We start from the raw sequence: 26,395 nt of genomic DNA on the forward strand, positions 1-26,395 counted from the left end.
GAGCCTCGTGGGCTACAGTCCATGGGGTCGCTAAGAGTCGGACACGACTGAGCGACTTCACTTTCACTTTTTACTTTCATGCATTGGAGAATTCTTGCCCGGAGAGTCCCAGAGACGGCGGAGCCTGGTGGGCTGCTGTCTATGGGGTCGCAGAGAGTCGAACTCGACTGAAGCGACTTAGCAGCAGCAGCAGCAGCAAACCCTCTTGAGAGGTTTGGAGAGGTTGGCGGAGAGGGAATTTAGTTATAGAATAATATTAATAATGTGTGTGTGTTAAGTCATTCAGTCGTGTCCGACTCTTTGCGATCCCATGGACTGTAGCCCGCCAGGCTCCTGTGTCTATGGGATTTTCCAGGCAAGAATACTGGAGTGGGTTGCCATTCCCTTCTCCAGGGAATATTAATAATAGTGGCATAAATATATTATCCGTACTGTTACCAGCCACCAGTATTTTACAGAGGGTTTTGACGTGCCTGCTTTGCCACCTTGGTCGTTATGGCAACTCTGGGGAACAGTTTTGTCATTTCTAATAAATGAAGAAATAGGTCTAGAGATTAGTTTGCCCAAATCACTTCTCCGAGTCATTCATGCCCATGTAAAAAGCAAAAAGTGTCTGTTCTTGGCATCTGTATTTACAAAATCTCAACCAGTTGTTCCGTAGGCTAAGAGAAAACGCGTGTAATTATGGAAGGGACCGTTTCTTGCTAGGCGGCTTTGATTTGTAGTCGTGAAGAAACAAATCCGGTGCTGACAAGAATCTAGTGCTGCTGTGTGGTAAACTTTATAATAAAGTTCATTTTGTAGTCTCAACAAGCCTTCCTGCCTGTTGAAAGGAGAGGACAGTGCAACTTGACAGAGTCTTCACCTCCTGTGTTCATCCAGTGTTTCTAAGACTCATCTCTTAATCCCTCCCTTTCTCCCTCCTCTCTTCCCACACAGTGCTTACCCTCAAGGGTTTCTCTAGCCACCAAAATTTACAACCTAGGGCGTTATAATGATAGTATGGAAGAAGGTGCAGCACACAGGTGGGACACCTGGGGACAGGAGGTGGTCAGGAGAGACTTCCCAGAGGAGGTATATTTTGTCTTCAGATCTGAAATGAGGTGTTAGGTGGGGTGGGGTGAAGATGGAACTTTGGAATTTCTAGCAGAGGAAATAAAGAGGCATAAAATACATGAATTCATAAACAGAATGTGAACTTGGCTTATTGCAAGTTATTGAGTCAGGGTTCTAACTTTTCATTTCCCTCCCTTTGGCATCTACCTCCAGAAAACATAATTATTTTTAAAGCCCTTCATTATCCTCCTCACATCTAGGCACTTTTCCTACTCAAGTTTTCTTCTGCACCTGCAAGACTAAGTCTTCTCTAAGCTTGTCTCTGAGTGTCTTTGAACTACGGAAAAGCCTGGGCAGGCTTGATACCTAGCAGGACCCTGTGGGGTTCCTGGGCACAAAACCTCTCGGTGGTCCCCATTTCTTGATTACAGGGAATAGAATTCATTCAGCCTCCGTGACCTTCCCTGAGTTCCAAGGAGCAGGTTCAAACAGTTGTTAATTAGTAAAGGGAGGGGATGTGGAGACAAGAGAGGAACAGTTAACAGAACCAATAATGTCTAGAGTTCCCTAGTGGTCGAGTAGTTAAGACTCCGTGTTCTCACTGCTGTAGATAAATAGATAGTGAAAGTCGCTCTGTCATGTCCGACTCTTTGCAACCCCATGGACTATATATATATAGTCCATGGAATTCTCCAGGCCAGAATACTGGATTGGGTAGCCTTTCCGTTCTCCAGGGGATCTTCCCAACCCAGAGATCAAACCCAGGTCTCCTGGATTGTAGGCGGATTCTTTACCAGCTGAGCCACAAGGGAAGCCCAATACTGGAATGGGTAACTTATCCCTTCTCCAGCGGATATTCCCGACCCAGGAATCAAACCAGTGTCTTCTGCATTGCAGGCGGAGTCTTTACCAACTGAGCTCTCAGGGAAGCCCCTCACTGCTGTAGTCTGGGTTCAGTTCCTGATTGGGGAACTAGGGTCCCTGCAAGCTAGGAGGCAAAAAAAAAAAAAAAAAAAAAAATAGTGCAGCCTCGGGGCAGGGCGCTGGTTCCCCCTCAAGGGATACACAGAACAATGTCCTTGAGCTTTTCTGCAGATACTGAAACCCCTACCAGGTGGGAGAAGTTAACTGAAAGATGCCCACAAGCACGTGTAGACCCCAGACTGGTTGGAAAACAGAAGGTTGATGATGCTGACTCCCACTTACCACATCAGCAGCCCATCAGAAGAGTGTCCATGAGCTGATCACACCCTGTTTGAACCATTCCTATAAAACTCTCACTACCCCCTCCACGCTGGGACACACAGTTTTAAAGCTGTTTTTTTCTACTTCTTTTCTACTTCACCCAAAACTCTTATCTCCAAAGCTTAATTCGGTGTTGGGGTACAGAGGCTGGATTCACCTTCAGGCTCCCTCTTCACGAGTGATCACTTCTCCCACATTACTGTGGAGTTAAAAATGAACATTCTGGATTGTGCCTCCCCAAGTTCTGTTTTAGTGGTTCTGGGGTAGCTGCTCCCTCCCCTTCTCCAATTGCCAGTTGATTAGGAGATAATCGATAAAAGAACTCCAGGTGCAGTAGTTAACACTTTCGAATCAGACAGAACTGGTTTCAAATTCTGGCTGTGCCACTTGCCTGAATTTCCTTTTCTACAAAATGGCCATAAAATATCCATATTATAAAGCTGTAATGATTAAAAAAGATTAAACTTGTACTTAGAACTGTGCCTGGCACATATCAAATGCTCAATAAATATTATTTCAATAACCTCCTGCATCTTCTTTTAAAGCCCTGTATAATCTGCTCTCATTCTTCCAGCCTGCCTTTAGCTGCCTTTACCATTATAATTTCTTGCATATGTTTTGCACTTTACGATTCATAAACTGTTATACACATAACATGGGCTTCCCAGGTGGTAAAGAATCCACCTGCAAATGCAGGAGATGAGCGTTTGATCCCTGGGTGGGGAAGATACCTTGGAGAAGCAAATGGCAAACCACTCTAGTGTTCTTGCCTGGGTGATCCCATGGACAGAGGAGCCTGGTGGGCTACAATCCATGGGGTCACAAAAGAGTTGGACACAACTGAGCAACTAAACAACAACAACACGTAACATACCACATTCTCAATCTTCACATTAATCTATTTGAGGAAATATTAAAATACCCATTTTCAGGACTTCCCTGGTGGTCCTGTGGCTAAGACTTTGTGCTTCCGATGTAGGGGGGATGGGTTCCATGCCTGGTTGAGGAACTAAGATCCCACGTGCTGTGAGACGTGACCCCCCCAAAAAAAAATAATTAAAACCCCCAAATACCCATTTTTTAACTACAGAAACTCAGGATTAGAGAATGTGGGTGAGACTAACATGTCTACAACATGTACACTCAGGACAGCACGCTGCTCCGCCATCAAGAGAAGGACTTTGTTCCCCTTCCAGGTCGGTCAGTCTGGACTGACCTTGTGACTTCCTTTGACCAGTAGAACCTATTTTTGAAGTGGGTTAACAAATTAAAAATGGAAGAAACTGAAGAATAGAAAGGAAAATATTAGATGGTCTTTAGGGGTAATGGCAACCCACTCCAGTGTTCTTGCCTGGAGAATCCCAGGGACGGTGGAGCCTGGTGGGCTGCCGTCTATGGGGTCGCAGAGTCGGACACAACTGAAGTGACTTAGCAGCTTAGCAGGGATAATATACTTAATATTACTGTGTATTAATCATATAAAGTTTTGGAAATGCCTCTGGCACGCTAAGCCCAGAGGCGGGTGTGTTGTGAAACAACGTTCTGCGTGTTGGTGTCAGCTGTCTTCTAGGAGCAGCTTTACCGTTCTGATCTTTCCTGGACCGAATCCCTCTTGTTGCCCTGAGCGCTGCTTCAGCGGAGCTCTGTCCCTTGAGAACATGCAGTGCTTCACCGTGAGAGCTGCTGCTATGAAGCTGGTATTGCGACAGAGACAACCGATGGGAAGTCAGGATGCTCTGACAGCACGCTGGGCCCACCTCCAGAACACTGGACTCGGATGTGAAAAACGACACGAGCACCCGTTTGTGGATGAGTGCAGCTGCTCTGTGTCACCCAAGCTTCTGACAGGTGGCTCTCGTGGTGGGGTTGTCACACCAGACCTGTTGAATCAGAAACTCAAACGGGGACCCGGCAATCTGTGTTTTGGGAAGCCCATGGTGATTACCATTCATGCTCCAGCCTGAGAACCACTGCATTCATGCCAGTGTCAGTCATCCATGCCCAAAACTTCTGACAGCGACTGTTAACTCTAGTGTACTTTCACACAAGTCACAAGGCTCGAGTCAAATGCCTACGAGTCAGGAGCTGGTGAGCTGGTGAGGCCAACCAGAGGGCCAAACATTCCCTGGTGGCTCAGATGATAAAGAATCTGCCTGGGATGAGGAAGACCTGGGTTTCATCCCTGGGTCAGAAAGATCCCCTGGAGAAGGAAACAGCAACCCAGTCCAGTATTCGTGCCTAGAGAATCCCACGGACAGAGGAGCCGAGCCTGGTGGGCTAGAGTCCATGGGGTCACAGAGAGTCAGACACTAGTGAACGACTGTATGTGTGTTGCAGGAGGTCGGGAAAAACTGGGCTAGTGGAAGAAGGATAACCCATTTTTGCACAAACAGACTAGTTCGTGGACTGCACCAAAGAAACTTTGTAATTTGTAATCAGATGGCTGGAAGTTTGTGGTCTTGTGCAAAGCAGGCCTGGGGCCTTGCTGTTTAGAGCAATGCCTTGTCAGGTTAGCTGTGTGACTATTGTATTTCAAGCTTAACTTGGACAGACAGGCCTGCCAGGCACAAATTTCTCAAGCAGATGATGTTCGGGGTGGGGGACAAAAATTATCCACAGCAAGGCCTCAAGCACAGATGACCCTCAGCAGAAATGGCAAGCCTAGTCCGTGGGATCCCTCCTACAGCTCACGAGCCCTGGGGACCCAGCCTCTCTGAAGTGGAAGAGACAGCACGGATGGGCCATCACATTAACTCGGCAGGCTGGAAGAGCTGAGGCGCTTTCATTCTCTCCACAAAGAAACCCAAGTTTAAAAGATGAAAATATTCCTCAAGGAATAGTGCTAATGGAAGAAGAAACCCTTGAGCCACAGAAGCAAAAGTGGCCAGCATCTCAAATTCTCCTGACTTCCTGTCTCCCTGCTTTTGGTCTCGCTCGTAAGTGAAAGATGAGTTTTGCTAGGTAAGGTAGCAGTTGGAATTAGTTTTATTCATCAGCAGGAGGGAGAATAAGGCAGAGCCTGCAGGAATATGGGCTCCAGCAACAAGTAATCATTATTGCAAAATCAAATTCCCCATCTCATCTCGGATATGCCTGTATGTAACCCTGGAGCTGGGCTTCAGTGTTATAAATCCAGACCTAAGACGTGGAGGAGTGGGATGAGGAGCCCCTTGTGTACCGAGAACCTCTGCCTGGCAAGAGATATATGATGGCAACTTTCCCCCATTGCTTTTGCAGTAAAATTCACCCAGAGCTCCAGAAGAGTTGGGAATGTAATTCAGCTTCAATAAATCAAGACTAAAATTAAGATGGCCAGATATGTAGCTGCCTACTCAGGTGCATGGAGAATTTGAAATTTAGCGCCCTGGTAATGGGCCGGAACAGGTTATCCAATCATGGAGAGAAAGAAGAAATATTGCTCTCTGGGGTTAGAAAGCTAAATGCTCAAATCCATGACACCACCACATCTCTACCAAAGCTAGATTAATATTAAAGTTTGTGTAACATCTGATTCTTTTTTTAAGTAATGAAGTCAAATGATAGGAAAAAATAACACATACATGAAAGAGCTATACTTCGTAATCATTCTAACTTGACTCCTTGTCAAAGAACTGTGTCTTTCATCTCTTGGTGTGATGTATGTGTAACTGATTGTTACAAAGTTCTATTCTTTCCTAACAATACTTCTGCTTAAACTTTCATCAACACATCTTGAAGCTTTTCTGGAAGGACTTTAGCAGGGCTCTCACGTTTAGCACCAGGAGAGGGTGATCTGCCCATTCATTCCACTTCTACCTCCCTGCCTTGGTCCCTGAAGGAAAACTAATGTGCCCATCGAAGACTGTGGGGACTCTGGCTTCAGACTTAACTGGGCGGAGCCAATGGGGGACCTATATGCTTAACAGGGAGTGAAAATGAGAATGCTCACACATCTATTAAAACTCCTTGGTGTGAGGCTTCCCTGGAGGTCCAGTGGTTAAGCATCCACCTTGCAAGGTAGGGGACACTGGCTTGATCCCTGGCTGGGAAGATCCCACATGCCACGGGGCAGCTAAGCCTGCGCACCACAACCACTGAAGCCTGCATGTCCCAGCGCCTGCTCACTGCAACTAGAGAAAGCCCGCATGCAGCAATGAAGACCCAGTGCAGCCAAATACAAATTAAAAAACAACAAACAGTGCAATGATCTTACTGCTGAGTGTGGATGGTGATGGGATAATTTACATTAGGTCACTTTTCCTACCATCTTGGGCGAGCATCTGCCTGCCAGGGACCAACAACCATAGAGCCCACTGCTGCTGCTAAGTCGCTTCAGTCGTGTCTGACTCTGTGCGACCCCATAGACGGCAGCCCACCAGGCTCCCCCGTCCCTGGGATTCTCCAGGCAAGAACACTGGAGTGGGTTGCCATTTCCTTCTCCAATGCGGAAAGTGAAAAGTGAAAGGGAAGTTGGTCAGTCGTGTCTGACCCTCAGCGACCCCATGGACTATAGCCTTCCAGGCTCCTCCATCCATGGGATTTTCCAGGCAAGAGTACTGGAGTGGGGTGCCATTGCCTTCTCCACAGAGCTCCACAAATCACTTCAAACCCCAGTGCACGCAAGGATGACAGGTGACGTCCTCCAATTCTGCAACTGTATGATTCCCGTTCACGCCAGCTGTGGCCTCAATGGGTGATCAGCATGTTGGTCAATCTCAGCCTCTGCCATGGTTCCTAAATTAACATGAGATAATGTGTATGTTCGGAGAAGGCAATGGCACCCCACTCCAGTACTCTTGCCTGGGAAATCCCATGGAAGGAGGAGCCTGGTGGGCTGCATCCATGGGGTCACTAAGAGTCGGACACGACTGAGTGACTGCACTTTCACTTTTCACTTTCATGCATTGGAGAAGGAAATGGCAGCCCACTCGTGTTCTTGCCTGGAGAATCCCAGGGACGGGGGAGCCTGGTGGGCACCCGTCTATGGGGTTGGATGGGGTCGGACACGACTGAAGCGACTTAGCAGCAGCAGCAATGTGTATGTTGTAAAGTGCCTGGTACAGAGCCCAGAACACAGACATGACTACGGTTATCTCATTATTTCTATTTACCTTCAGAGAATCCACAGGCTCTGTGGATGACACAGTTACACACTTGCCCTCATCGAGTTTCCAATCCAATCGCCTGTAAACAAATTCCAGAAACAGTATGCAAAGCATCCTTGGGAGAGGCTGCCAGCTGCTCAGCACCCCTTGAAAGTATGTGAGAGCAGACTTTCCTGCCTACTCGCTGTGACAGAGACAGCCTTGTGCCCACCCATCCCTTCTTCCCTCCCTCCTCACTGACAGGGCACAGGTTTTACTCTGGCGGGCGATGTGTGTGCTAAAGAACTACATTTCTGGCCTCCCTCCCAGTGGGGAGGAACAAAGTCATGTAAATAGATAGATATTGCTGAACAGGGCTTCCAGGAAAGGTCCTTCAAGTGAATTGACTCAGCTGGAAGAGGACTCTTCTTGCCCTTCCTCCTGGCTTCTTTCTCTGGATCTTAATCATGGACTTAAAGTCTGGAGCCAATTGCCAACTTGGACCATGAGGTGAACTTGAGAAAACAGAAGACTACTTGTTTTGTATGAAGAAGTAGCTGGATGCCTACCAGCAACTGTGGACTGTCTTCTTTCACATGAGAAAAAAACAATCCCTTGGTTTTTCTGCTATCCACCTGTACCTAAATGCAATTCGCACTTAAACACTTTTCTTGGTTAGCTCAAGATATACTTAATGCTACATTCTTTCAACAAACATATCCAGAATCTACTGTTATGTGCCACTCATTGTTTTTGACGGCTGAAAAAGTACCTCTGGTGGGAGACAAGCGATCAAAAAGAGCACAGTGATGTTCAGAGCCAGAATGGGAGGCGGGGGAGATGGGGTGGTCAGCATGGACCTGGTTTTCAGGGCATGACAAAGTTGAACACTGAAGAAGTTATCAAAGAAAGGGCATTTCAGGCCGAGAAGTGCCTGACGGAGATGACCAGAAGCCCAGCAGCCTAAGAGGAACTGAATGGTTTCAATTTAGACGCTAAGAGCATCATTTAATCTTCACCTGGGGGAACAGGTTTTTCTTTTCTGCCACCCTCTCACTGTCCAAGATCATCCTGGCATGCAGTACGTGAGAACCTGTTTGTTTTTTGTTTGATTGCACCGTGGGGCTCGCAAGATCTTAGTTCCCTGACCAGGGATGGAACTCAAGTTCTCGGTAGTAAGGGCGTCAAGTCCTGACCAGTGGACCTCCAGGGAATTCCCTGGTGATAACCTGTTGAAGCAACGTTGAACTCTGCAGTGAAGAACTGACTAGCAGATATAAGGAAGCCCAGAGGGTTAAGACTCACAAGGCACAAGTGGGAAGAGGGTCCGTTCAGTAAAGAAGCGTCCTCTGCCCCTTTCCTCACAGCGGACCTACACTGAAGTAAAAGAATGAAATGCTCAGGATGGGAGGGCTGGCTAGCCCGTCTCTCCTCTCTCCTGTCTGTCCTGCTTACCTCCCCGGGTCCAGGGGAGACCAGAGAAGTGTTAGGGGAAGGTGTGATTCGCAGTAGTTGAATTTAAGGTGGAAGGCTTACAGCAGACCCAGCTGCGAGAGTGGTTCGCCTGAAAAGTCAGACCAAGCAAGCCCACCTCTGTGGTTCACAAACTCCCAAGATGAACTTGAGCCCTGTAGTCTCTGAATATGCAAATACAAGTCGACAGTTTCTAATACAGAGGCTACTTTGTAAAATTAAAAATGCTCCAAGTAGCAATGAGTTGTGAAATCCAACCCTGTATAAACTGTCTTCATCTAAGGGCTTCTCTGGTGGTTCAGGGATAAAGAATCCACCTGCCAATACGGGAGACCCGGGTTCAGTCCATGGTTGGGAAGATCCCCTGGAGATGGAAAGGGCAATCCACTTCAGTATTCTTACCTGGGAAATCCCATGGACGGGGAGCCTCTCGGGCTACAGTCCATGGGGGGGTCACAAAAACCAACTACCCAACAACAAATTACAGTATACTCAACACTCTTGCCTATTAACTCTCTTTACTCAGGAGGGGTGGGGCTCTTATAAAGGGAAACCTTTACTGATAGCCAGGGGCTGCACGTTAAGGCTTTTTTTCCCACACACATTGTCTCCACGAATCCTCAAAAGTTTAGAGAGTCATCTTTATTTTTACATATTAAGAAAACGTGGTTACCTGATTTGCTTCAGGTCACGCATGCAGCTAGTATGTGATCAAAGCAGCATGGGGCCAAAAGGAGGTGATGGACATTTCCCAAGTCTCTGCTCTTCGCACTTGAACTTTGAATTGTCTTCTACTGAGACTCAGCCGGGGCACCAAAATCTTACATCATAATAAAGTGCTCAAAGACTCCGCTTTTCCTCCAGTTTGTAAATGTAAGCTCTTTAGCTCTCAATCACTGATTATTTATTGACTCAGCTGCTAGGAGTTATAAATTATATTGGTTTGTTAATAAAGTGTGAGTTTTTGTTCTTTAGGGCATTGAGGCAGCCTTTCTATGTTGGTTCTTATTAATAGTTTAGAAAAATCTAGTAGTTACAGAGTCAAAATTAGGGGGATGGTGGGAATTTCCCATCCCTTTTTAGCTGCTGCATATTCCAATACGCCCAAGGCCAACAAAAGAACCATTAACTCGAGGGAACATATTTTATCCCACTTCCCTCTCGGGCAGAGCAGCAGTTGGTTTCATGTCAATGAATACTGACTACAGGAAAGAAAGAAACAAAAAAGGTTTTTCTCAACCACCTTTACTGACTCACATAAATATCGAAAGACAAATCCATCTGTCTTCCCTTTTTGTCTCCTTGGTGACAATTTACTCTAGCTGTTAATAAACAAACTACTAGAAATACACAGAAGGGGAAAATGAATTTTACAAGATGAGAGAGGTCAATAAACAGTCAAATATGTCAATTACTGGAAGGACTTTTTTTTTTAAGATTAAACCACTGATTTGCAACTTTTATTAACAGAAATCTCATCTATATCTATAAAAACCAAGATAACTGATAACTTGATTTCAACTCAAGTTTTGACAGCAGTTGAAGTTTTACATTAAAAAAACTGCAAAATGTCAACTGAAAAAACAGACAAAATGCTGGGACATGAGTTTGTACTTAAATTCTACCAACTTCAACAAATAGAGAATGGGTGCATATCGGTTCACGTCAGTCCTCTGGTCCGAAACACACTTCCCACTGGACATGGGTTATTTCCTCTTCTGGGCGGGGCGCGGTGGCTTCTACTGGGAATTAGTATATAGTCTGTTCTTGACGAAGACAACACTAGACAGATGCTGCCTAATCCCTGGACAGTGCTGAATGTGACAAAACCAGCGCGACACGTTAAGGTATCTCTCCTTCTCTTGAACTGTCAGGTCAACCTAAGCAGAGATGAAAAACACACACAACACAGACATTACGTAAGTGCCACTATTAATATCACTCGAGCGGGAGACAGAAACTGGGGGGAACCCCCCACGGTGATCAAAGCCAACATATTCAAACAGGAGCGAACCATCTCAGCCACTTGGATGAGCTCTCCATTTGTTTAAGGCTTTCATGTTGCCGTCAAGACCAGACGTGCTTCTGAGCGAAACCTCAAGTTTTCAACAAATGAAAAGTCTACATTAAATCAGGATCTGGAAGACCAGAGAGTTTTTTTTTTTATTGAAGAGAATAGCTTCTGAGAGACTAAGATAGGGTTCTTTCTCCAGTATTTTTCACAAACCTAAAATAAGGAAGGTTTATTGGCATCTAACATACTTAACTGGAGAAGGCAATGGCACCCCACTCCAGTACTCTTGCCTGGAAAATCCCATGGATGGAGGAGCCTGGTGGGCTGCAGTCCATGGGGTCGCTGAGGGTCGGACACGACTAAGCGATTTCACTTTCACTTTTCACTTTCATGCATTGGAGAAGGAAATGGCAACCCACTCCAGTGTTCTTGCCTGGAGAATCCCAGGGATGGGGGAGCCTCGTGGGCTGTCTTTGGGGTCACATAGAGTCGGACATGACTGAAGTGACTCAGCAGCAGCAGCAACATACTCAACAAGGGAATACAAGGTAAACTCACATACATACATATCTACAAATATACACACACACACATTTCTGGATGGCTGCTGTATATAAACGTGCAGACAACTGCTGATTTCTACTAAACTCTGGAGAAATACACAATGACTCTTTTACTGTTGAGTAATCATCGCTTAACAGAAGAAGGAAGGGCTATTTCCAGGGTGTGTGTCTCGGATGAACAACAGTCATTCTGAATTCTCTTTGCAGTAAAGCTGAACTTGATCTTTAGAGGATGTAGCAGCTCACAGCTCACAGCTCATTGGAGAAGGCAATGGCACCCCACTCCAGTACTCTTGCCTGGAAAATCCCATGGACGGAGGAGCCTGGTAGGCTGCAGTCCATGGGGTTGCTAAGAGTCGGGCACGACTGAGCAACTTCACTTTCACTTTTCACTGTCATGCATTGCAGAAGGAAATGGCAACCCACTCCAGTGTTCTTGCCTGGAGAATCCCAGGGACGGGGGAGCCTGGTGGGCTGCCGTCTACGGGGTCGCACAGAGTCGGACGCGACTGAAGCGACTTAGCAGCAGCAGTAGCAGCAGCACCAGCTCACAGAACTGACTGTCCCGCTATAAGGAGGCCCAGAGACTTGGTTAGGGAAAGATGCAATCAACACCGTGGGTCAGACCTCCGATCACTTCACTGGGCTCAGACCCCAGTCCAGGCAACTTGAAGCCTTTTATCTGAGCCAAATTTTGGATTGGAATCATGAAGAGGTGTCAGGCAAGAGGCCAGCAGGCCAGCCACAGACCAGGTAAGACTAGTGTAGTTCCTTCTCCTGTTGTTAGTTCATTTATTTAACATATTGCAAGTCTCCATGAAACTGACTAGGAATGTTCACAAACACACAAAATCTCAGTCACCCTCTGGGACTGCAAACCCATTAGCCATCTGCTTGTTGCGTATTCCTGGGTCCACAGGCAAATACTCTCCTAAGGCACCAGCTCAGCAACACTGAAGGACAAATCACTCTGGCATTTGATAATTATTACAGAATAGAAAATATTATAAAGGGTAGACAGGTAGCATTTTCTCAATAAATGTTTAATTGAACTCATATTTTCCTTTCATGTTTACTACCAGGCAATTTAAATAGAAAAGCGGATAAGGGATGGTATGGGGAGGGAGGGGGGAGGAGGGTTCAGGATGGGGAACACATGTATACCTGTGGCGGATTCATTTTGATGTTTGGCAAAACTAATACAATTATGTAAAATTTAAAAATAAAATAAAATTAAAAAAAAAATTGAAACAGAAACTTAAAATTCACCAATATACCATAAAAGAAAAAAAAAAAAAAAAGAAAAGCGGATAGAAGTCATCCGGCCTTCCTTTTTGCCTTCATGACATTAGGATACAAGTGTACTAATATCTGATCTGTTAACATCATCTTTGATGTCAAATGTTTATCTCTGTTGGACCAGTTTACCAGCAGTGAGAGTCTCATTGCTACTGTTACATAAAACTTCACTTTCCGGTTTAAATCCTACATGCAAAGTGCTATTCATTGTTGTTTTGTTGATAGGTCGTAGTTGTGTCCGATTCTTTTGTGATTCTGTGACCTGTAGCCCGCCAAGCTCCTCTGTCCACGGGATTTCCCAGGCAAGAACACTGGAGTGGATGGCCATTCCCTTCTCCAGGGGATCTTTCCAAGCCAGGGACTGAACCCAGGTCTTCTGCATTGCAGGCAAATTATTTTCTGTCTGAGCCACCAGGGAAGCCCACTTTCACACAAACACATACATATGTACATATATGCATAAATAAAATTCAAAACCAACTTCAAAAAACCTCTTTACTGATGGCTAAAGCAAACAGAAGTAGCAAGTATTACTCCAACTTGATTTCATGTCAGCTGTTGATACATATGGTGAGTCCAATTTGACTGCGTACAATCTGACTAATTTCAGAACTCTTTGATTTTAAAAAGCCTCTACTCAGCTGTTTTGTGAGATGTTATTGTTCAGAATGAATTAAAATGCACAAAGAAAGCATTTCCAAATAGTGAGGCTTGTCTGATCTGGGTTCAAGTTGTTCACTCAAGTTTTGACGCGGGGGAAGGGCGGCGTCTGTTTTACAATCTACCCTTCAGAGCAGCCCGTGCGGTCAGGCTGGCGAGCGCCGCCAGCAGGCCTGCTCCCGAAGAGGGCAGCAGCCCACACCAGCGCGCGCAGAATCAGGGCTTCACCACCTAAAAGCTGCGCGCTGTCCAGCCTCCAGTGTCAGGAAGACAACAGACCCACAGCAGAAAATAATTTTTATTCCAAGAGCTTCTGAAGTTTCTTCTAACATTTCCTAATTGATTCTTTTAATTAGATGATCTGTGTTAGAGAACGTAAATTTGTTCGCTTTCCCTCAGGACATTTTGCTAGAGTACAACCTGTTTCCAGGAAGATCACGTTACACTTAACTTCTGGTTTTGTTACCACCACTACTCTTTCGGAAAACATGCTGTAAACAGAGAAACAAACAGAAGACTTGACTCTCACCAAACTTACATTATTTTACAACTCTTGGGAAGGGATCCCCATCAGCTACTTTACTTATAACTGGTTTCCCACCATCCCTTTCTAGCTGAATTTTTCTTTTTCTTTAATAATGGGAAACACAATGCGATTCTTCTGGTTAACACTTCCTGCTTCTCACTGGTCTGCAAGCCAGTGTGTCTGCAGTGATGTTCATCCTTCCTAGTGAACCATTTCTTCCTATTTATACTGGCGCTCTATAACCAGTTTGAACTGTAAGGCCAAACAGATAATATTCCTAGTCACTAATTTTCCATGAAGACATGTCAGAAACACTCTGAGCGACCCTTTTCAGATCAGAGGAAATGCTGGTCTGCGGGCTTTCCGGCAGACTCCACGCTGCCTCCGGGACACTCTTTACAGCTGGCGTTCCTGGATTGTTCGGTAGCTATTTCTTTTTTACTTCTTTCTTTCTAAAAGAATGATACCTCCACTGGTGTTCCAAACTCCAAAACAAATGTATTTCAATTGATAACAATCTTATAGTTGAGCAGCACGTAACGTTACAAAGGATTTTAATAATCTTGAGTAACAGCCTGTTCATGGGGGCTGCTGTGTACCGGTGAAATCACTTCAAGAGAGCAATGAGTCACTGGGCTGATCACGAACGGCCACAGTAACTGGCCGTGCAACAAAGGAGGAACAACGTAATGCTCCCCAGAGGGAATTAAGAGACCAGATCTCAGGAGTGACTCGGCCACAGCTAAAAGCGGGCTCACGCGAAACAAAACACAGCGGGATCATTTGATGACTTGAAGGTTCCCTGCTTCATACACGGTGCTGACTGCACTGATTACATATTAAGTATTTAATAATGTGAACAAGGAAATGAAGGAACATATGAGGGTAAAAACAAATACACAGCCAAGAAAAACAAGAAGCTATGGGATGAACTTGAGCATGGAGCTATCTGAACCTCCCATCAACCCTGCCTGAAATTAATACCCAGAAATCACTTCTCACCTGGGTAAGTTTACACCCAACTCAGCAGGGGTGTCATTCAACACCACAGGGCAACACGGTCACAGCACAGGCTCCGTCTGTGAGGCCTGTTCCTTGAGAAGGTGTTTCCTGCTCCGATGTAACCTGCCTGCGCGTGCAGCAGAGTGGAGGCTTCGGTTGTGGACTCATTTGATGAACCCAAGGGGACGGTGAAGTGATTTACATATTATTCCACTCAATTTTGTTTCAGAAAAAATGAGCATGAGATCCTTAATCATAATATTGTAATCATATAAAGAGGATATACATCTCAAAAAAATAGAGATATAAATAAGCAGGGATCACTGAATACTGTCAATGGAAGACTAGGTTTTTGGGTTTTTTTGAAGCTTTATTTCGTTTACTCATTTTTGGCTGAGCCATATGGCTTGTGGCAGCTCAGTTTCCCCGACCAGGGACTGAACCCAGGCCACAGGAGTGAGAGCCCAGAATAGTAACCATTAGGCCACCAGGGAATTCCCAGAAGCCTCGTTTTAACAGACGGCACTGAATGAAACACTTCCAACCTGCTTGAGAACCACAGGCCCTTGTGGGCACCTAGAATCAGTGAAATAGCCTGGCAGCTGGTACATTAGGGAATGAGGACCTTGTTCACTCTGCTGGCAAAGATTTCCACACAAGCTCCCTCCTTCTGAGTATTTCCTTTCCCTACTGCATGACCTGTATAAGCCACAGTGAGAAGAAAGTGAAATAAGCACTGGTTTGCAAGAGTCACACTTCCTTATAGTCTTTTATTTTTTAATTAGAGGGGAGAAATGCTCATCTTCTTAATGACAGCGCGTGTGTGGTTTCTCTGACACAGCTCAGCGTGGAGACAGGACTGAACACGTGTATTTGGACTGACCAAGAGCTGAGGATTCAAGTTACACATCCAGCAATCTAGGCTGGATGGGGAAGAAAGTGCACAGGCTTGAAAAAAGGGTAGAAACTGAGTTACTTCAGGTAACAAAGGGACCAGGGAGTAAGACTGGAGTAAGAGAGGAGGTCGCAGAAGGTGGGCTACTAAAAGCAGGAGTGGACAGGTGATGGCGAGGTCCAGGTAAGGAGGACAACCAAGTCCAAAGGGGCCACAAAGAAAAGCAAGACCAAGAACAGGAACAAAACCAAGCATGTCAAGGAACAGGAAGCTCCTATGTGTGATGGATCCATGGAAGGAAGGAATATTTGCATAAGGTACCTTATATAAAAATAATCCCTTTCATTTGATAAGGTGAAAATGCAAATTTGATTTAAATTCAAGACAAATGAAAAAAAGGCATTCTGAACATTGCAGACAAAAAGAGCCAATAACTATTTGAATACTCACAATAAAGCGATGAAGCCCATAATATAATAGGATATCTGCTAATGTGAAGTTATATCCTGTAAGGTAGACTTTATCTTCAAGATATGAATTAAGATCCTAGAAAAACAAATAACAAAATATTAATTTAAAAAACAATAAAAATAAACAATTATACATTTGATTTGAAACATTTAGAAAGCTATTAGAAAGCAAAACACTGAAATTTAATAAATTCAATCTTTGACAATAACAAATTTATTTGAAATCACAAATCATACATCAACTCATTTTTAAAAACAGGATAATTATTATTCATCTTATTTTATTTTAAATAAATAAGAAAATATTAGAAAATGATATTCACAGTGCCATCTATGGTAATTTCAAAGACTCCAACTGTTTCTTTGGGGAGATGGGGGAACATTTTATAAATCATGCTCATGTTAGATTTATTTTCTCCATTGAAATATAAAAAGCTCCTCAACAACTCCTACGTCTTAAGAGAATTAAAATGTATTGGTTTGTTAGATTTTTTAATATATGTATGTTTTTAACTTCTTAATTGAGAATAAATACGTGTAACGCGTTAAAATTAATCAGATTTTTATCTACCACCACAACCACTGGTAGGTGCATAATTCACTTAATGTTAAGGGCATCCACACTGTGGTGCAATCAATGTTCAAAACTTTTTCATCTCAGAAAGCTAATGCTCTGAACTTTTTAAACCAACTTCCCCTTTCTCTCATCCCCAAGGCCCTGGCAGCCACTATTCTGCTTTCTGTTTCTATGATTTTGTTCACAGCATTTTGTATATGCTGTATATGAGCAGAACCATGCACTATTATTTGTCTTTCTGTGACTGGCTTATTTCACTTAGCATAATATTCTTAAGATTTATCCATGATGCAGCCTGTGTCACAATTTCCTTCTTTATTAAGGCTGATTAACATTCCTATGTAATCATTCCAGAAAAACTTCTTAAGCTGCAGAGACAGCAGTTTGTTTTCATTTTCAAATCATATGCCACATGCTTGGCACACAGTGGTTCAGTAGTCAGTAAACGTTAGCTGAATTGAATCTGAGCTCTTTGAATTTGCCCAAGCCTTCATTTAAAGACAGTCATTTTCAAAACTGTTTATGAATATGGGATTGTAAGGGGTGGTACAGATGATGACGTTAAAAAAATATGTACATAGACAAGGAAACAGATGCATAAGAATCAAAATAAAACTGGGCAGAGAAGGTAAAACACAATGGTACATACAGGCTATCACTTAGTTCCCTAGCAATCTGTTGGATAGAAATGTTCTTCCCTCCAAATGTCTTCATATGAAACAAGTTTGATACAGCATAAGAATAAAATATCTGCAGTTAAGAACTATCTCTAAAAGAATCTGAAATAATAATTTAACACTGCTTTGTATAGTGTATATATTCTTAAAATATTCCATATCTATGTTTTAGTTAGGGCTTCCCTGGTGGCTCAGAATCCATCAGCAGTGCGGGAGACCTGTGTTCGATCCCTGGGTTGGGAAGATCCCCTGGAGGAGGGCATGGCAACACACTCCAGTATTCTTGCCTGGAGAATCCCATGCACAGAGGAGCCGAGCCTGGCGGGCTCCAGTCCATGGGGTTTCAAAAGTCACAAAGACACAACTAAGCGACTAAGCATGGCACAGCATGGTTTTCGTTATAAAGACTCTTTTAAGGGGATACTCTTTAGTTATAAAAACTTTAAAATGGAGTTTCAAAAACTATCAAGAGTTAATATTTTTCTGATTAGTGATATAAATCAAAATTTTCAGAAATTAAATTTTGATTTTTCAGAAATTGAATTCTGAAATTTAAAACACAGAATTTCACACTCAAAATATTCGTGGAAAAGAACTAAAGTGTGATGTTCATTATTCTGGCCTAGGGGATTCCATGGACTGTATAGTCCATGGGGTTGCAAGGAGTCAGACACGACTGAGGGACTTCACTTCTTCACTTCACTTCTTTGATATTCTTTATTTGGTTAGACATTCCTCTCAAAGGACTACCATACTGATTAATAGTGACAATTCTTTGGGAAGATCCCCTGGAGAAGGGGAAGACTACCCACTCAATTATCCTGGCCTGGAGAATTCCATGGACTGTACAGTCTGTGCGGAGAAGGCAATGGCACCCTACTCCAGTACTCTTGCCTGGAAAATCCCGTGGATGGAGGAGCCTGGTAGGCTGCAGTCCATGGGGTCACTAAGAGTTGGACAGGACTGAGCAACTTCACTTTCACTTTTCACTTTCATGCATTGGAGAAGGAAATGGCAACCCACTCCAGTGTTCTTGCCTGGAGAATCCCAGGGATGGGGGAGCCTGGTGGGCTGCCGTCTATGGGGTTGCACAGAGTCGGACACGACTGAAGCGACTTAGCAGCAGCAGTACAGTCCGTGAGGTTGCAAAGTTTCTGACACAACTGAGCGACTTTCATACATCCTTCATCTGGATCCAAATGTTAGTGTATCGTAATGCCTGCTTTTTTTAAAAAAATAATTTTATTTATTTTTGGCTGTGCTGTGCAGGTTCTTCTCTAGTTACAGAGAGTGGGGGCTACTCTCTAGGTGTGGCACATGGGCTCCAGGGCTTCAGCAGCTGCGGCATGTGGGCTCAGCAGCTCTGGAGCATGAGGGATCTTCCTGGGCGTGCTTAGTTGTGTCTGACTGTTCGCGACCCTGTGCACTGTAGCCCACCAGGCTCCTCTGCCCATGGGATTTTTCAGGCAACAATACTGGAGTGGGTTTCCATTTCCTACTCCAGGGATCTTCCTGGACCAGGGATCCAACCTGTTTCTCCTGCGCTGGCAGGTGGATTCTTCACCCTGAGCCACAGAGGAAGCCCAATGCCTGTTTTTTAATTACATATTACCTTGGCTCTGAGCCACTGTGGTTTTACCTTTGAAATGGAACTTTCACAAGTAAATTAAATCCTTTTACAATATTCTTATAGCAAGATTTTTTTAAAAAGTAAAAAAAACAGAAACAGCCCAGTATAAAAACAGGCAAAGAAGATATGTAAGGAAATTTTTTTAAAAGATGATGAAAATGCTCATGTTATGAAAAAAAGGCCACAGCATTAATAATGTCACACATTCAAAAACAGCAAAGTAAACAAAGAGATCACTTTTTGGCTTTGTCATGAAATTGGGGTGGTACAGGAGGAAAAGGGGTAACATTTTTGTCAGCAGGGGTTTTGTGGAAGAGGCCATGGTCATCATATACTGGCAAACTACAATAAAACACTTTTCTGGAAGGCAAATGAGCAACATAGCCTTAGAAATGTATATAGCTTTGGTCCAACAATTTCCCTTGCAGGAGTTTAGCCTAAGGAAACAAATGGAATGCGTTAAAATATTTAGCCACAGCCTGGTAATTACATGGGTACAGACTAAATGCTGACACAACTATATGACAGAATACTAACAGGATCATCAGAGAGAATATAAGTGAGTATTTATGGACTTAAAAGGGCTTCCCTGGTGGCAGAGTGGTAAAGAACCTGCTTGCCAATGCAGGAGACAGAGGTTCGATCCCTGATCTGGGAAGATCCCATGTGCCTTGGAGCAACTGCGCCCGTGCGCCTCCCTAGCTGAGCTTGTGCTCTAGAGCCTGGAAGCCGCAGCTACAGAGCCGCTGGGCCCGTGCTCCACCACAAGAGAAACGACTGCAACGAGAAGCCTGCTCACTGAAACTAGAGTGACGCCCCGCTCGATGCAACCAGAGAAAGCTGGTGCAGCAACAAATACCCAGCCCAGCCATAAAAAAATAAAAAACAGTACTAAAACAACAAACAAAAACACTTAAAAAAAAAGGATAGTTGATCATGATAGACCTATAAAGGAAAAAGATCTGGAATTTATTTTCTACCAGTTCTATTGATGGTATCTGTCAGGAACAGAATTTAAACCACTTCCCCCAGAATGATAAATGAAAAGCTTTCAGTACTATGAGTTCTTCTCATACAACTTACATTACCAATTTATAACTGGCATAAAATTAGGAAACAGAAAGGATTCCTACAATGATGTGGTTGACTGGGTGATGTCTAAGGTTCCTTCAAATGTTAAGCTTTAAAAAAAAAAACTGCTTTATTTTTATATAGGTAACAAAAATAATTTTATTTAGAAACTTTCATTTTTGGTAATTCTAGAGCCATATTTGGTTTCTATTTTATAACAATAGATTCTTTAATTCTAATTTGATTTCTTTAGAAAGAAAATACAAATCCTAGAGCATTAAGTCTCAAGGGAGGGAAATGGGAATTCTCACATCAATCGGACAGGCTTTTCTCAAACTACAACCCCCTCAAACTCTGATTCCTTCTTTCCTTTAAGAAAGTACTTTGCTGCTTAGAGAATCAGAACTACTGACTGGGGGAAATAAGTATCAAGCAATCAAATAAAAGAAAAAATCATAAAAAGCTATAATTATGGACTGTGATGAGTGCTACAAAGGAAAAGCACAGGATGTTAGTAAAGAAAAGCATTTAAACAAGAAAGTGCATCTGTGTGAGAGAGGTAGTAGCCAAGGATGTGACTGAGGAAGGGTATCTGAGCTGAGGTCCGAGCTGAGGGGCGGGCAGAGTCTGTTCCAGGGAAAGGCAGCAACAGATACAAGCAGGGAAAGACAGGAACAGGTATAAAGTATCTCGAGGTAGAGGAAACAGTAAAGAGACCAGGAGCTTCAGTTACTGCATCTCAGGGAAAACAGATCCCGGCTATTAATAGTTCACACACGGCAGCCCATAAACAGACATCTCGCCATACCTTCAGGACCGTGTGGATGTCGTCTTTACTGGAGTGTCCGTCCACTCGCGTTACCCTGTACTCTAACCACTGCTGAACCACGGCCTTCTCCTCTGCCGTGCTCCCCAGCAAATACTCCTTGTTGGCCTGCTTGACTAGGTGAGCTGCTATGGTAGTCAGTCCCGTTAGACTCGGACCATTGTTTGTCTGAAGAACCGGAATCTCACACAGAAAGAAAAAAAAATCTCAAAATACCATCACAACTGATAAGTTCTAAATCCTAAACTTTTTCTTTTTTTTAAAAATACTCTTAATTTATTAAATAGGCTTCTCTGGTGGCTCATTGGTAAAAAATCCACCTGACAATGCAGGAGACACAGGTTTGATCCCTAGGTCTAGAAGATTCCCTGAAGAAGGAAATAGCAACCCACTCCAGTATTCTTGCCTGGAAAACCCCATGAACAGAGAAGCCTGGTGGGCTAGAGTCCCATGGGGTCGCAAAGAGTTGGACTCAACTGAGCAAGTAAGCATGCATGCATGTAGATATTAAACTATATACAAATCAAAGTCAGGAAAATAACAGTTATATTAGTTTACATTTGATAATAGTTGCTTGATGTCATGAAACTGGTGGTAACATTGCAAAAACAGAGTAATGATATTTCTACCTAATTTATAACTACATATGTACAAAAATAGAAAATGGAAATCCTAATAATACCACATTAATTTCGATCAAGATTACCCACACCCTATTTAGCAAGGTGAACGAATGTGCTTACATAAACCCAATTTTGTAAGAACAAAAACGAGAAACAATTGTAGTGAACACTGAATTCGTGTTGATACAGCTAGAACCACCAAATGAGTTGTAGCCTGGCTTAAGTGACATGTGATCTAATGTGAGTAGTTACCTCATTAACTAATTAGTTAACTCATTATATGGTATGGACTGTGATGGTGATTTTGCTGCCATGGATTGCATATTCATCAATTTTGGGGTGATTTGAATGAGTACACTCATAATAAAAGTCTATAATAAAGTCAGGGCTTCAGGTAATCATCTGAAAAACAATTCTACTTTTTAAAGTTTTCCTGATTATAACAGCAATACAAAGGATCAGATTGTAAGAAACTGCTAATTAATTTAAGTTTTTGATGCAAAACTAGGCAAAATATTGAGAAATTTAAAAGAAAATGGGAAGTATCACAAATAGGGAGACCAACCAATTATAAAGAACAAGTAAACAATCTAAACGACTTCAGGAAACCGCAAGGGAACATTTTCAGAAGACGGCTGCTCTTTCCTGCTCTTTTCAGCCTCCTGAACTCAGTGACTTACTCTATACAGGGCCCTTTCACACTTGAACCTGGGTCAACAAGACCATGTGACGTATACGGGAAGATTAACGTTTTATGGATACAGATTCAAAGGTTACCTCCTAAACAATAAAGGAAGTAACCAGAGGCCTTCTAGCTTTCCCCTTCCACACCAGCTATTTCCATTCACTAGCTAGCTCCCTGAACGCTCACTTTTGCCTTTACCCTTAAGCGAAACCGTCACTTCTAAGATCGCCAATAATCTCCTTTAAAAATGCATTAAAAAGTAAACATATGAAGCTCGCTGAGGGTGCTGCCAGTGTTCCATTCCCTGACTGTGACGGTGTGCACTTTATGGCGGTGGTTTAGTCACTGAGTTGTGTCTGACTCTTGTAACCCCGTGGACTGCAGCCTGCCAGGCTCCTCTGTCCATGGGATTCTCCAGGCAAGAATACTGGAGTGAGTTGTCATTTCCTTCTCCAGCACTTTATGGTAGGTAAAGAGACTGTGCTTCCAGTGTGGGAGGGAGGCAGGGAAGGAAGAAAGAGGAAAAAAGAGAAAGAGGGAGAGGGCAGGAGGGAGGAAGGAAGGAAGAAACAGAGAGGAGAGAAAGAAAGGGGAAAGAAAAGAACTCACGATTGCTGAGTGTGGGAGGAAAAGGACAATTTTAAAGAGAACTATTTGTAAAAATAAATTATCCACAACCGCATCGCAGGAAGTCAAAAAATTCCTGGTTACTTTCTCGTCTAATCGCTACATCTTCTAAGATGTAAGAGGCAAGTAATTGCATCCTCAGTTCAAGATCAAGAACCAAGGTTACCAGGTAGGTTTGTGATGGGGGAGTCAGGATTTCAATAAAGTACAACTGGCTGGGAAGTTCATTTTCTTTCGTTCACACAGTCTAAGCAGACAAACTTTATGCAGTTGCAATCATGGGACATGTACTATTTCACATTCATCTTAAGGTTCCATGATCTTCAAAGTAATCACTTTCAATAGCTACATAAATAATATCTCAATGTGCTGATGTACTATAACTTAACAATGGTTCTCCCAGAGTTGCATTTCTGGATTGTTTTGAAATTTTAATTATTATTGATATTATTGCAGAGAATGCCTTACTGCTGGCTAACTGCTGTCAGTTGTCTTCCCCCCAAAAAATGAATGAATCTTATCGTAGGTCATCATCCCTTTCCCCAAACACATCAACAGAAACCTTCAACAGCTGCCCTCTGCTTAAAAAAAAAAGAAAAAGAAAAAGTTTAAAATAAGAAACCACACCTTGAACTCCACAACCCTCACAACTGGGACTCCAACTATAATTCTGGGTTTACCTTGTATTGCATCATCCATCACATTGCTCTACTTGTTACCTCAAATTACCCAATCTTACATAATTTATTAGTTTTATACACTTTAAACACCAACTTTTCATGAAGTTTCCAAACTCATTTTTATAGTCAGAATTAACTTTCTCTTTCACACTCATCAATAGCGCTTTCCTGCACTCAGTAACTATTCTGTTCTGCTTAAAAAGAGCCCCCATGACTTTTTCTCATGCTGGATGGTAAACTCCCTGAAGGCAGGATTCATGTTTGGCAAATGTGTGGGGAAAAAAAACAAACCAAATGACAGAGAAGCAGCAGCAGGAGAGGAATCAGCTGGAGGCCAGAGAAAAAGGAAAAAGCAGGTCTCTCTGGCTCCAGTCAGTAGGCTTGTCTTCTGCAAGTCACACATCTTCTCATGTGTGTGTCTATGTGTGTTCAGCTGTGTCCAACTCTGTGTGTGCGTGGATTCAGCTATGTCCGACCCTGTGTGAGTGTGTTCAGCTGTGTGCGATTCTCTGCAATCCCATGGACTGTAGCCTGCCAGGCTTTTCTGTTTACAGATTTTTCCAGGCAAGAAGTACGTTGCCATTTCCTATCCCAAGGGGATCTTCCCGACCCAGGGATCCAACCGGAGTCTCCTGCATTAGCAGGCGGGTTCTTTACTACTGAGCCACCTGGGAAACCCTTTCTAGACTTCAGTCTAACTTGTAAAAACTACAACACGACTGATTCGGAGATGAAGCAGTCTTCGGTTCTTCCGAAGAAGTCAGAAAAAGGGAAAAAAAGAACCGAAGAAGTCAGAAGAAAGAAAGAAAAAAAAAAGTTCATCTAGAAAAAAATCCCCAAGGGGCAAAAACCTTATATAATCCAAAGTTGTTTTCCTATAGTCCCCTCCTCTAACACAGTCATTCCTCCTGCGCAACCACTTCGCTTTATAAAACACAGAAGCCCTTCAAAGCCCTTAGAAATCTGAGTTCCCATGCCTCACTAGGTCCAGACCGCGGAACTTCCCCCCAGATCTCAGCACGCTGAACAAGGAACTTGATCAGACCTTAGAACAGGATTCCACTAAGAGATCTTGCGGCCGTCCACGCCGCAATGCAGCACTTTTCAGCACTGTAACCAAAATAGCTGCGATGTGTGTCCACTCAGCTGAAAACCAAGCCTCCGGAGGGGACGGGAGGGGCACGGCCGCCTCGACCACCGCCGTACCCCCGGGCCTGGCACGGTGGACCCCGCACCCCGTTTGCTCTCTGAGGACCCCTTCCCTTTCCCAGAGCGGGAACCCGAGGGCTCTCTGAGGCCCACCCCCCCCCCCCCCCCCCCCGCCTTCCGAGAGCGGGAACCCGAGGGCTCTCTGAGGATTCCCTCGCTTTCCCAGAGCGCGACGATGACAGTTTGGCAGGAGGGAAAGTTCGGGGCGAGCGGAGCATTCCTCTCGCTCCCTCAACTCCCTCCGGGAGCCAGGGCCGCAGAAGACTGGGAGCGCAGACACGTGAGGAGAAGCCGGGCAGCATCCTCGCTCCGCAGCCTCCCCCGCTCGGCCCGGCCCTACCCGGCCGCGCTCCCGTTCCCCTCTCCCGCTCCGCGCCGCCTCCGCTTCTCACCTGGCGCTCGCCCTGAGCGCTGTACTTGTTCCCTTTACTCAGCCCCAGAGACTTCTCCAGCAGCGTCAGCTCCGCGGCCGCCGCCATCTTCCGGCAGAGCTCCCGGCAAGGATCTCCTGCATTGGCTGAGAGGGACGTCCCGCTCCCTCAAACGTCACCGGCTATTGGCTGAACTCAGGGGGCGTGCCAACACGCAGGAGGCGGGGTTAATGAGGGCGGGGCCGAAGGCGGGGTGTGTGACAGGTGGAGAGAGGTTGGCCAGCCTCAGAGATGCACCCAGGGTAGCAGCAGAATTCTGAATTTAAAGATTATTCAGAGAGCGCTGGGTATGTTAGTGTCCAGTAATTTGCGTAGCCCAAGAAAGTCAGCCTTTACTTGTTTTAATGATCTTTACTTACAAAACCTCTAAGATGTAATAGTGATGCAATTTATGTATATATATATTTATGTGTATTATGTATATATATGGTTTCCCAGGTGGCCCTAGTGGTAAAGAATCCACCTGCCAATGCAGGAGACGCAAGAGACCTGGGTTGGATACCTGGGTGGGGCGATCCCCTGGGGGAGGAAGTGGTAACCCACTCCAATGTTCTTGCCTGAGAAATCCCATGGACAGTTCAGTTCAGTTGTTCAGTTGTGTCCGACTCTTTGCGACACCATGGACTGCAGCATGCCAGGCTTCCCTGTCCATCATCAACTCCCGAAGTTTAATCAAACTCTCATGTCCATCGAGTAGGTGATGGCATCCAACCATCTCATCCTCTGTCATCCCCTTCTCCTCTTGCCTTCAATCTTTCCCAGCATCAGGGTCTTTTCCAATGGGTCAGTTCTTCGCATCAGGTAGCCAAAGTATCGGAGTTTCAGCTTCAGTATCTGTCCTTCCAGTGAGTACTCAGGACTTATTTCCTTTAGGATGGACTGGTTGGATCTCCTTGCAGTCCAAGGGACTCTTAAGAGTCTTCTCCAACAGCACAGTTCAAAAGCATCAATTCTTTGGCGCTCAGCTTTCTTTATAGTCCAACTCTCACATCCACCCATGACTACTGGAAAAACCATAGCTTTGACTAGACGGACCTTGGTTGACAAAGTAATGTCTCTGCTTTTTAATATACTGTCTAGGTTGATGATAGCT

At 44.2% G+C, this 26,395-nt stretch overlaps 1 protein-coding gene across 4 annotated transcripts; it reads right to left on the reverse strand.

Annotated features, from left to right (window-relative positions):
• Nucleotides 1-9,460: 9,460 nt before the first annotated feature.
• EEF1E1 (eukaryotic translation elongation factor 1 epsilon 1) lies at nucleotides 9,461-25,422 on the reverse strand. 4 transcript variants are annotated; one of them, XM_006044764.3, is made up of 5 exons: nucleotides 25,264-25,422; nucleotides 21,030-21,230; nucleotides 16,247-16,342; nucleotides 14,902-15,064; nucleotides 10,539-10,717 (listed from the first exon to the last, which is right to left on the reverse strand). In XM_006044764.3, exons 1-4 carry the CDS (start codon nucleotides 25,348-25,350, stop codon nucleotides 14,939-14,941), a joined length of 510 nt encoding a protein of 169 aa, XP_006044826.1. In that variant the 5' UTR covers nucleotides 25,351-25,422; the 3' UTR covers nucleotides 10,539-10,717; nucleotides 14,902-14,938. The 4 variants fall into 4 exon arrangements, with proteins under 4 accessions (XP_006044824.1, XP_006044826.1, XP_006044825.1 ...); XM_006044763.3 differs by lacking the exon at nucleotides 10,539-10,717 and adding an exon at nucleotides 13,195-13,864; XM_006044762.3 differs by lacking the exon at nucleotides 14,902-15,064 and having other exon boundaries at nucleotides 9,461-10,717.
• Nucleotides 25,423-26,395: the final 973 nt, after the last annotated feature.

This window comes from Bubalus bubalis, chromosome 2 (genome assembly GCF_019923935.1).
Source record: "Bubalus bubalis isolate 160015118507 breed Murrah chromosome 2, NDDB_SH_1, whole genome shotgun sequence".
Lineage (NCBI taxonomy): Eukaryota > Metazoa > Chordata > Mammalia > Artiodactyla > Bovidae > Bubalus > Bubalus bubalis.

Coding starts and splice junctions, on each gene's coding strand:
- EEF1E1 (XM_006044762.3), bottom strand. CDS start 25,350: ATGGCGGCGGCCGCGGAGCTGACGCTGCTGGAGAAGTCTCTGGGGCTG. Junction 21,231..25,263: donor GCGCTCAGGGCGAGCGCCAG/GTGAGAAGCGGA, acceptor TTTCTGTGTGAG/ATTCCGGTTCTTCAGACAAA. Junction 16,343..21,029: donor ACATCCACACGGTCCTGAAG/GTATGGCGAGAT, acceptor TTGTTTTTCTAG/GATCTTAATTCATATCTTGA.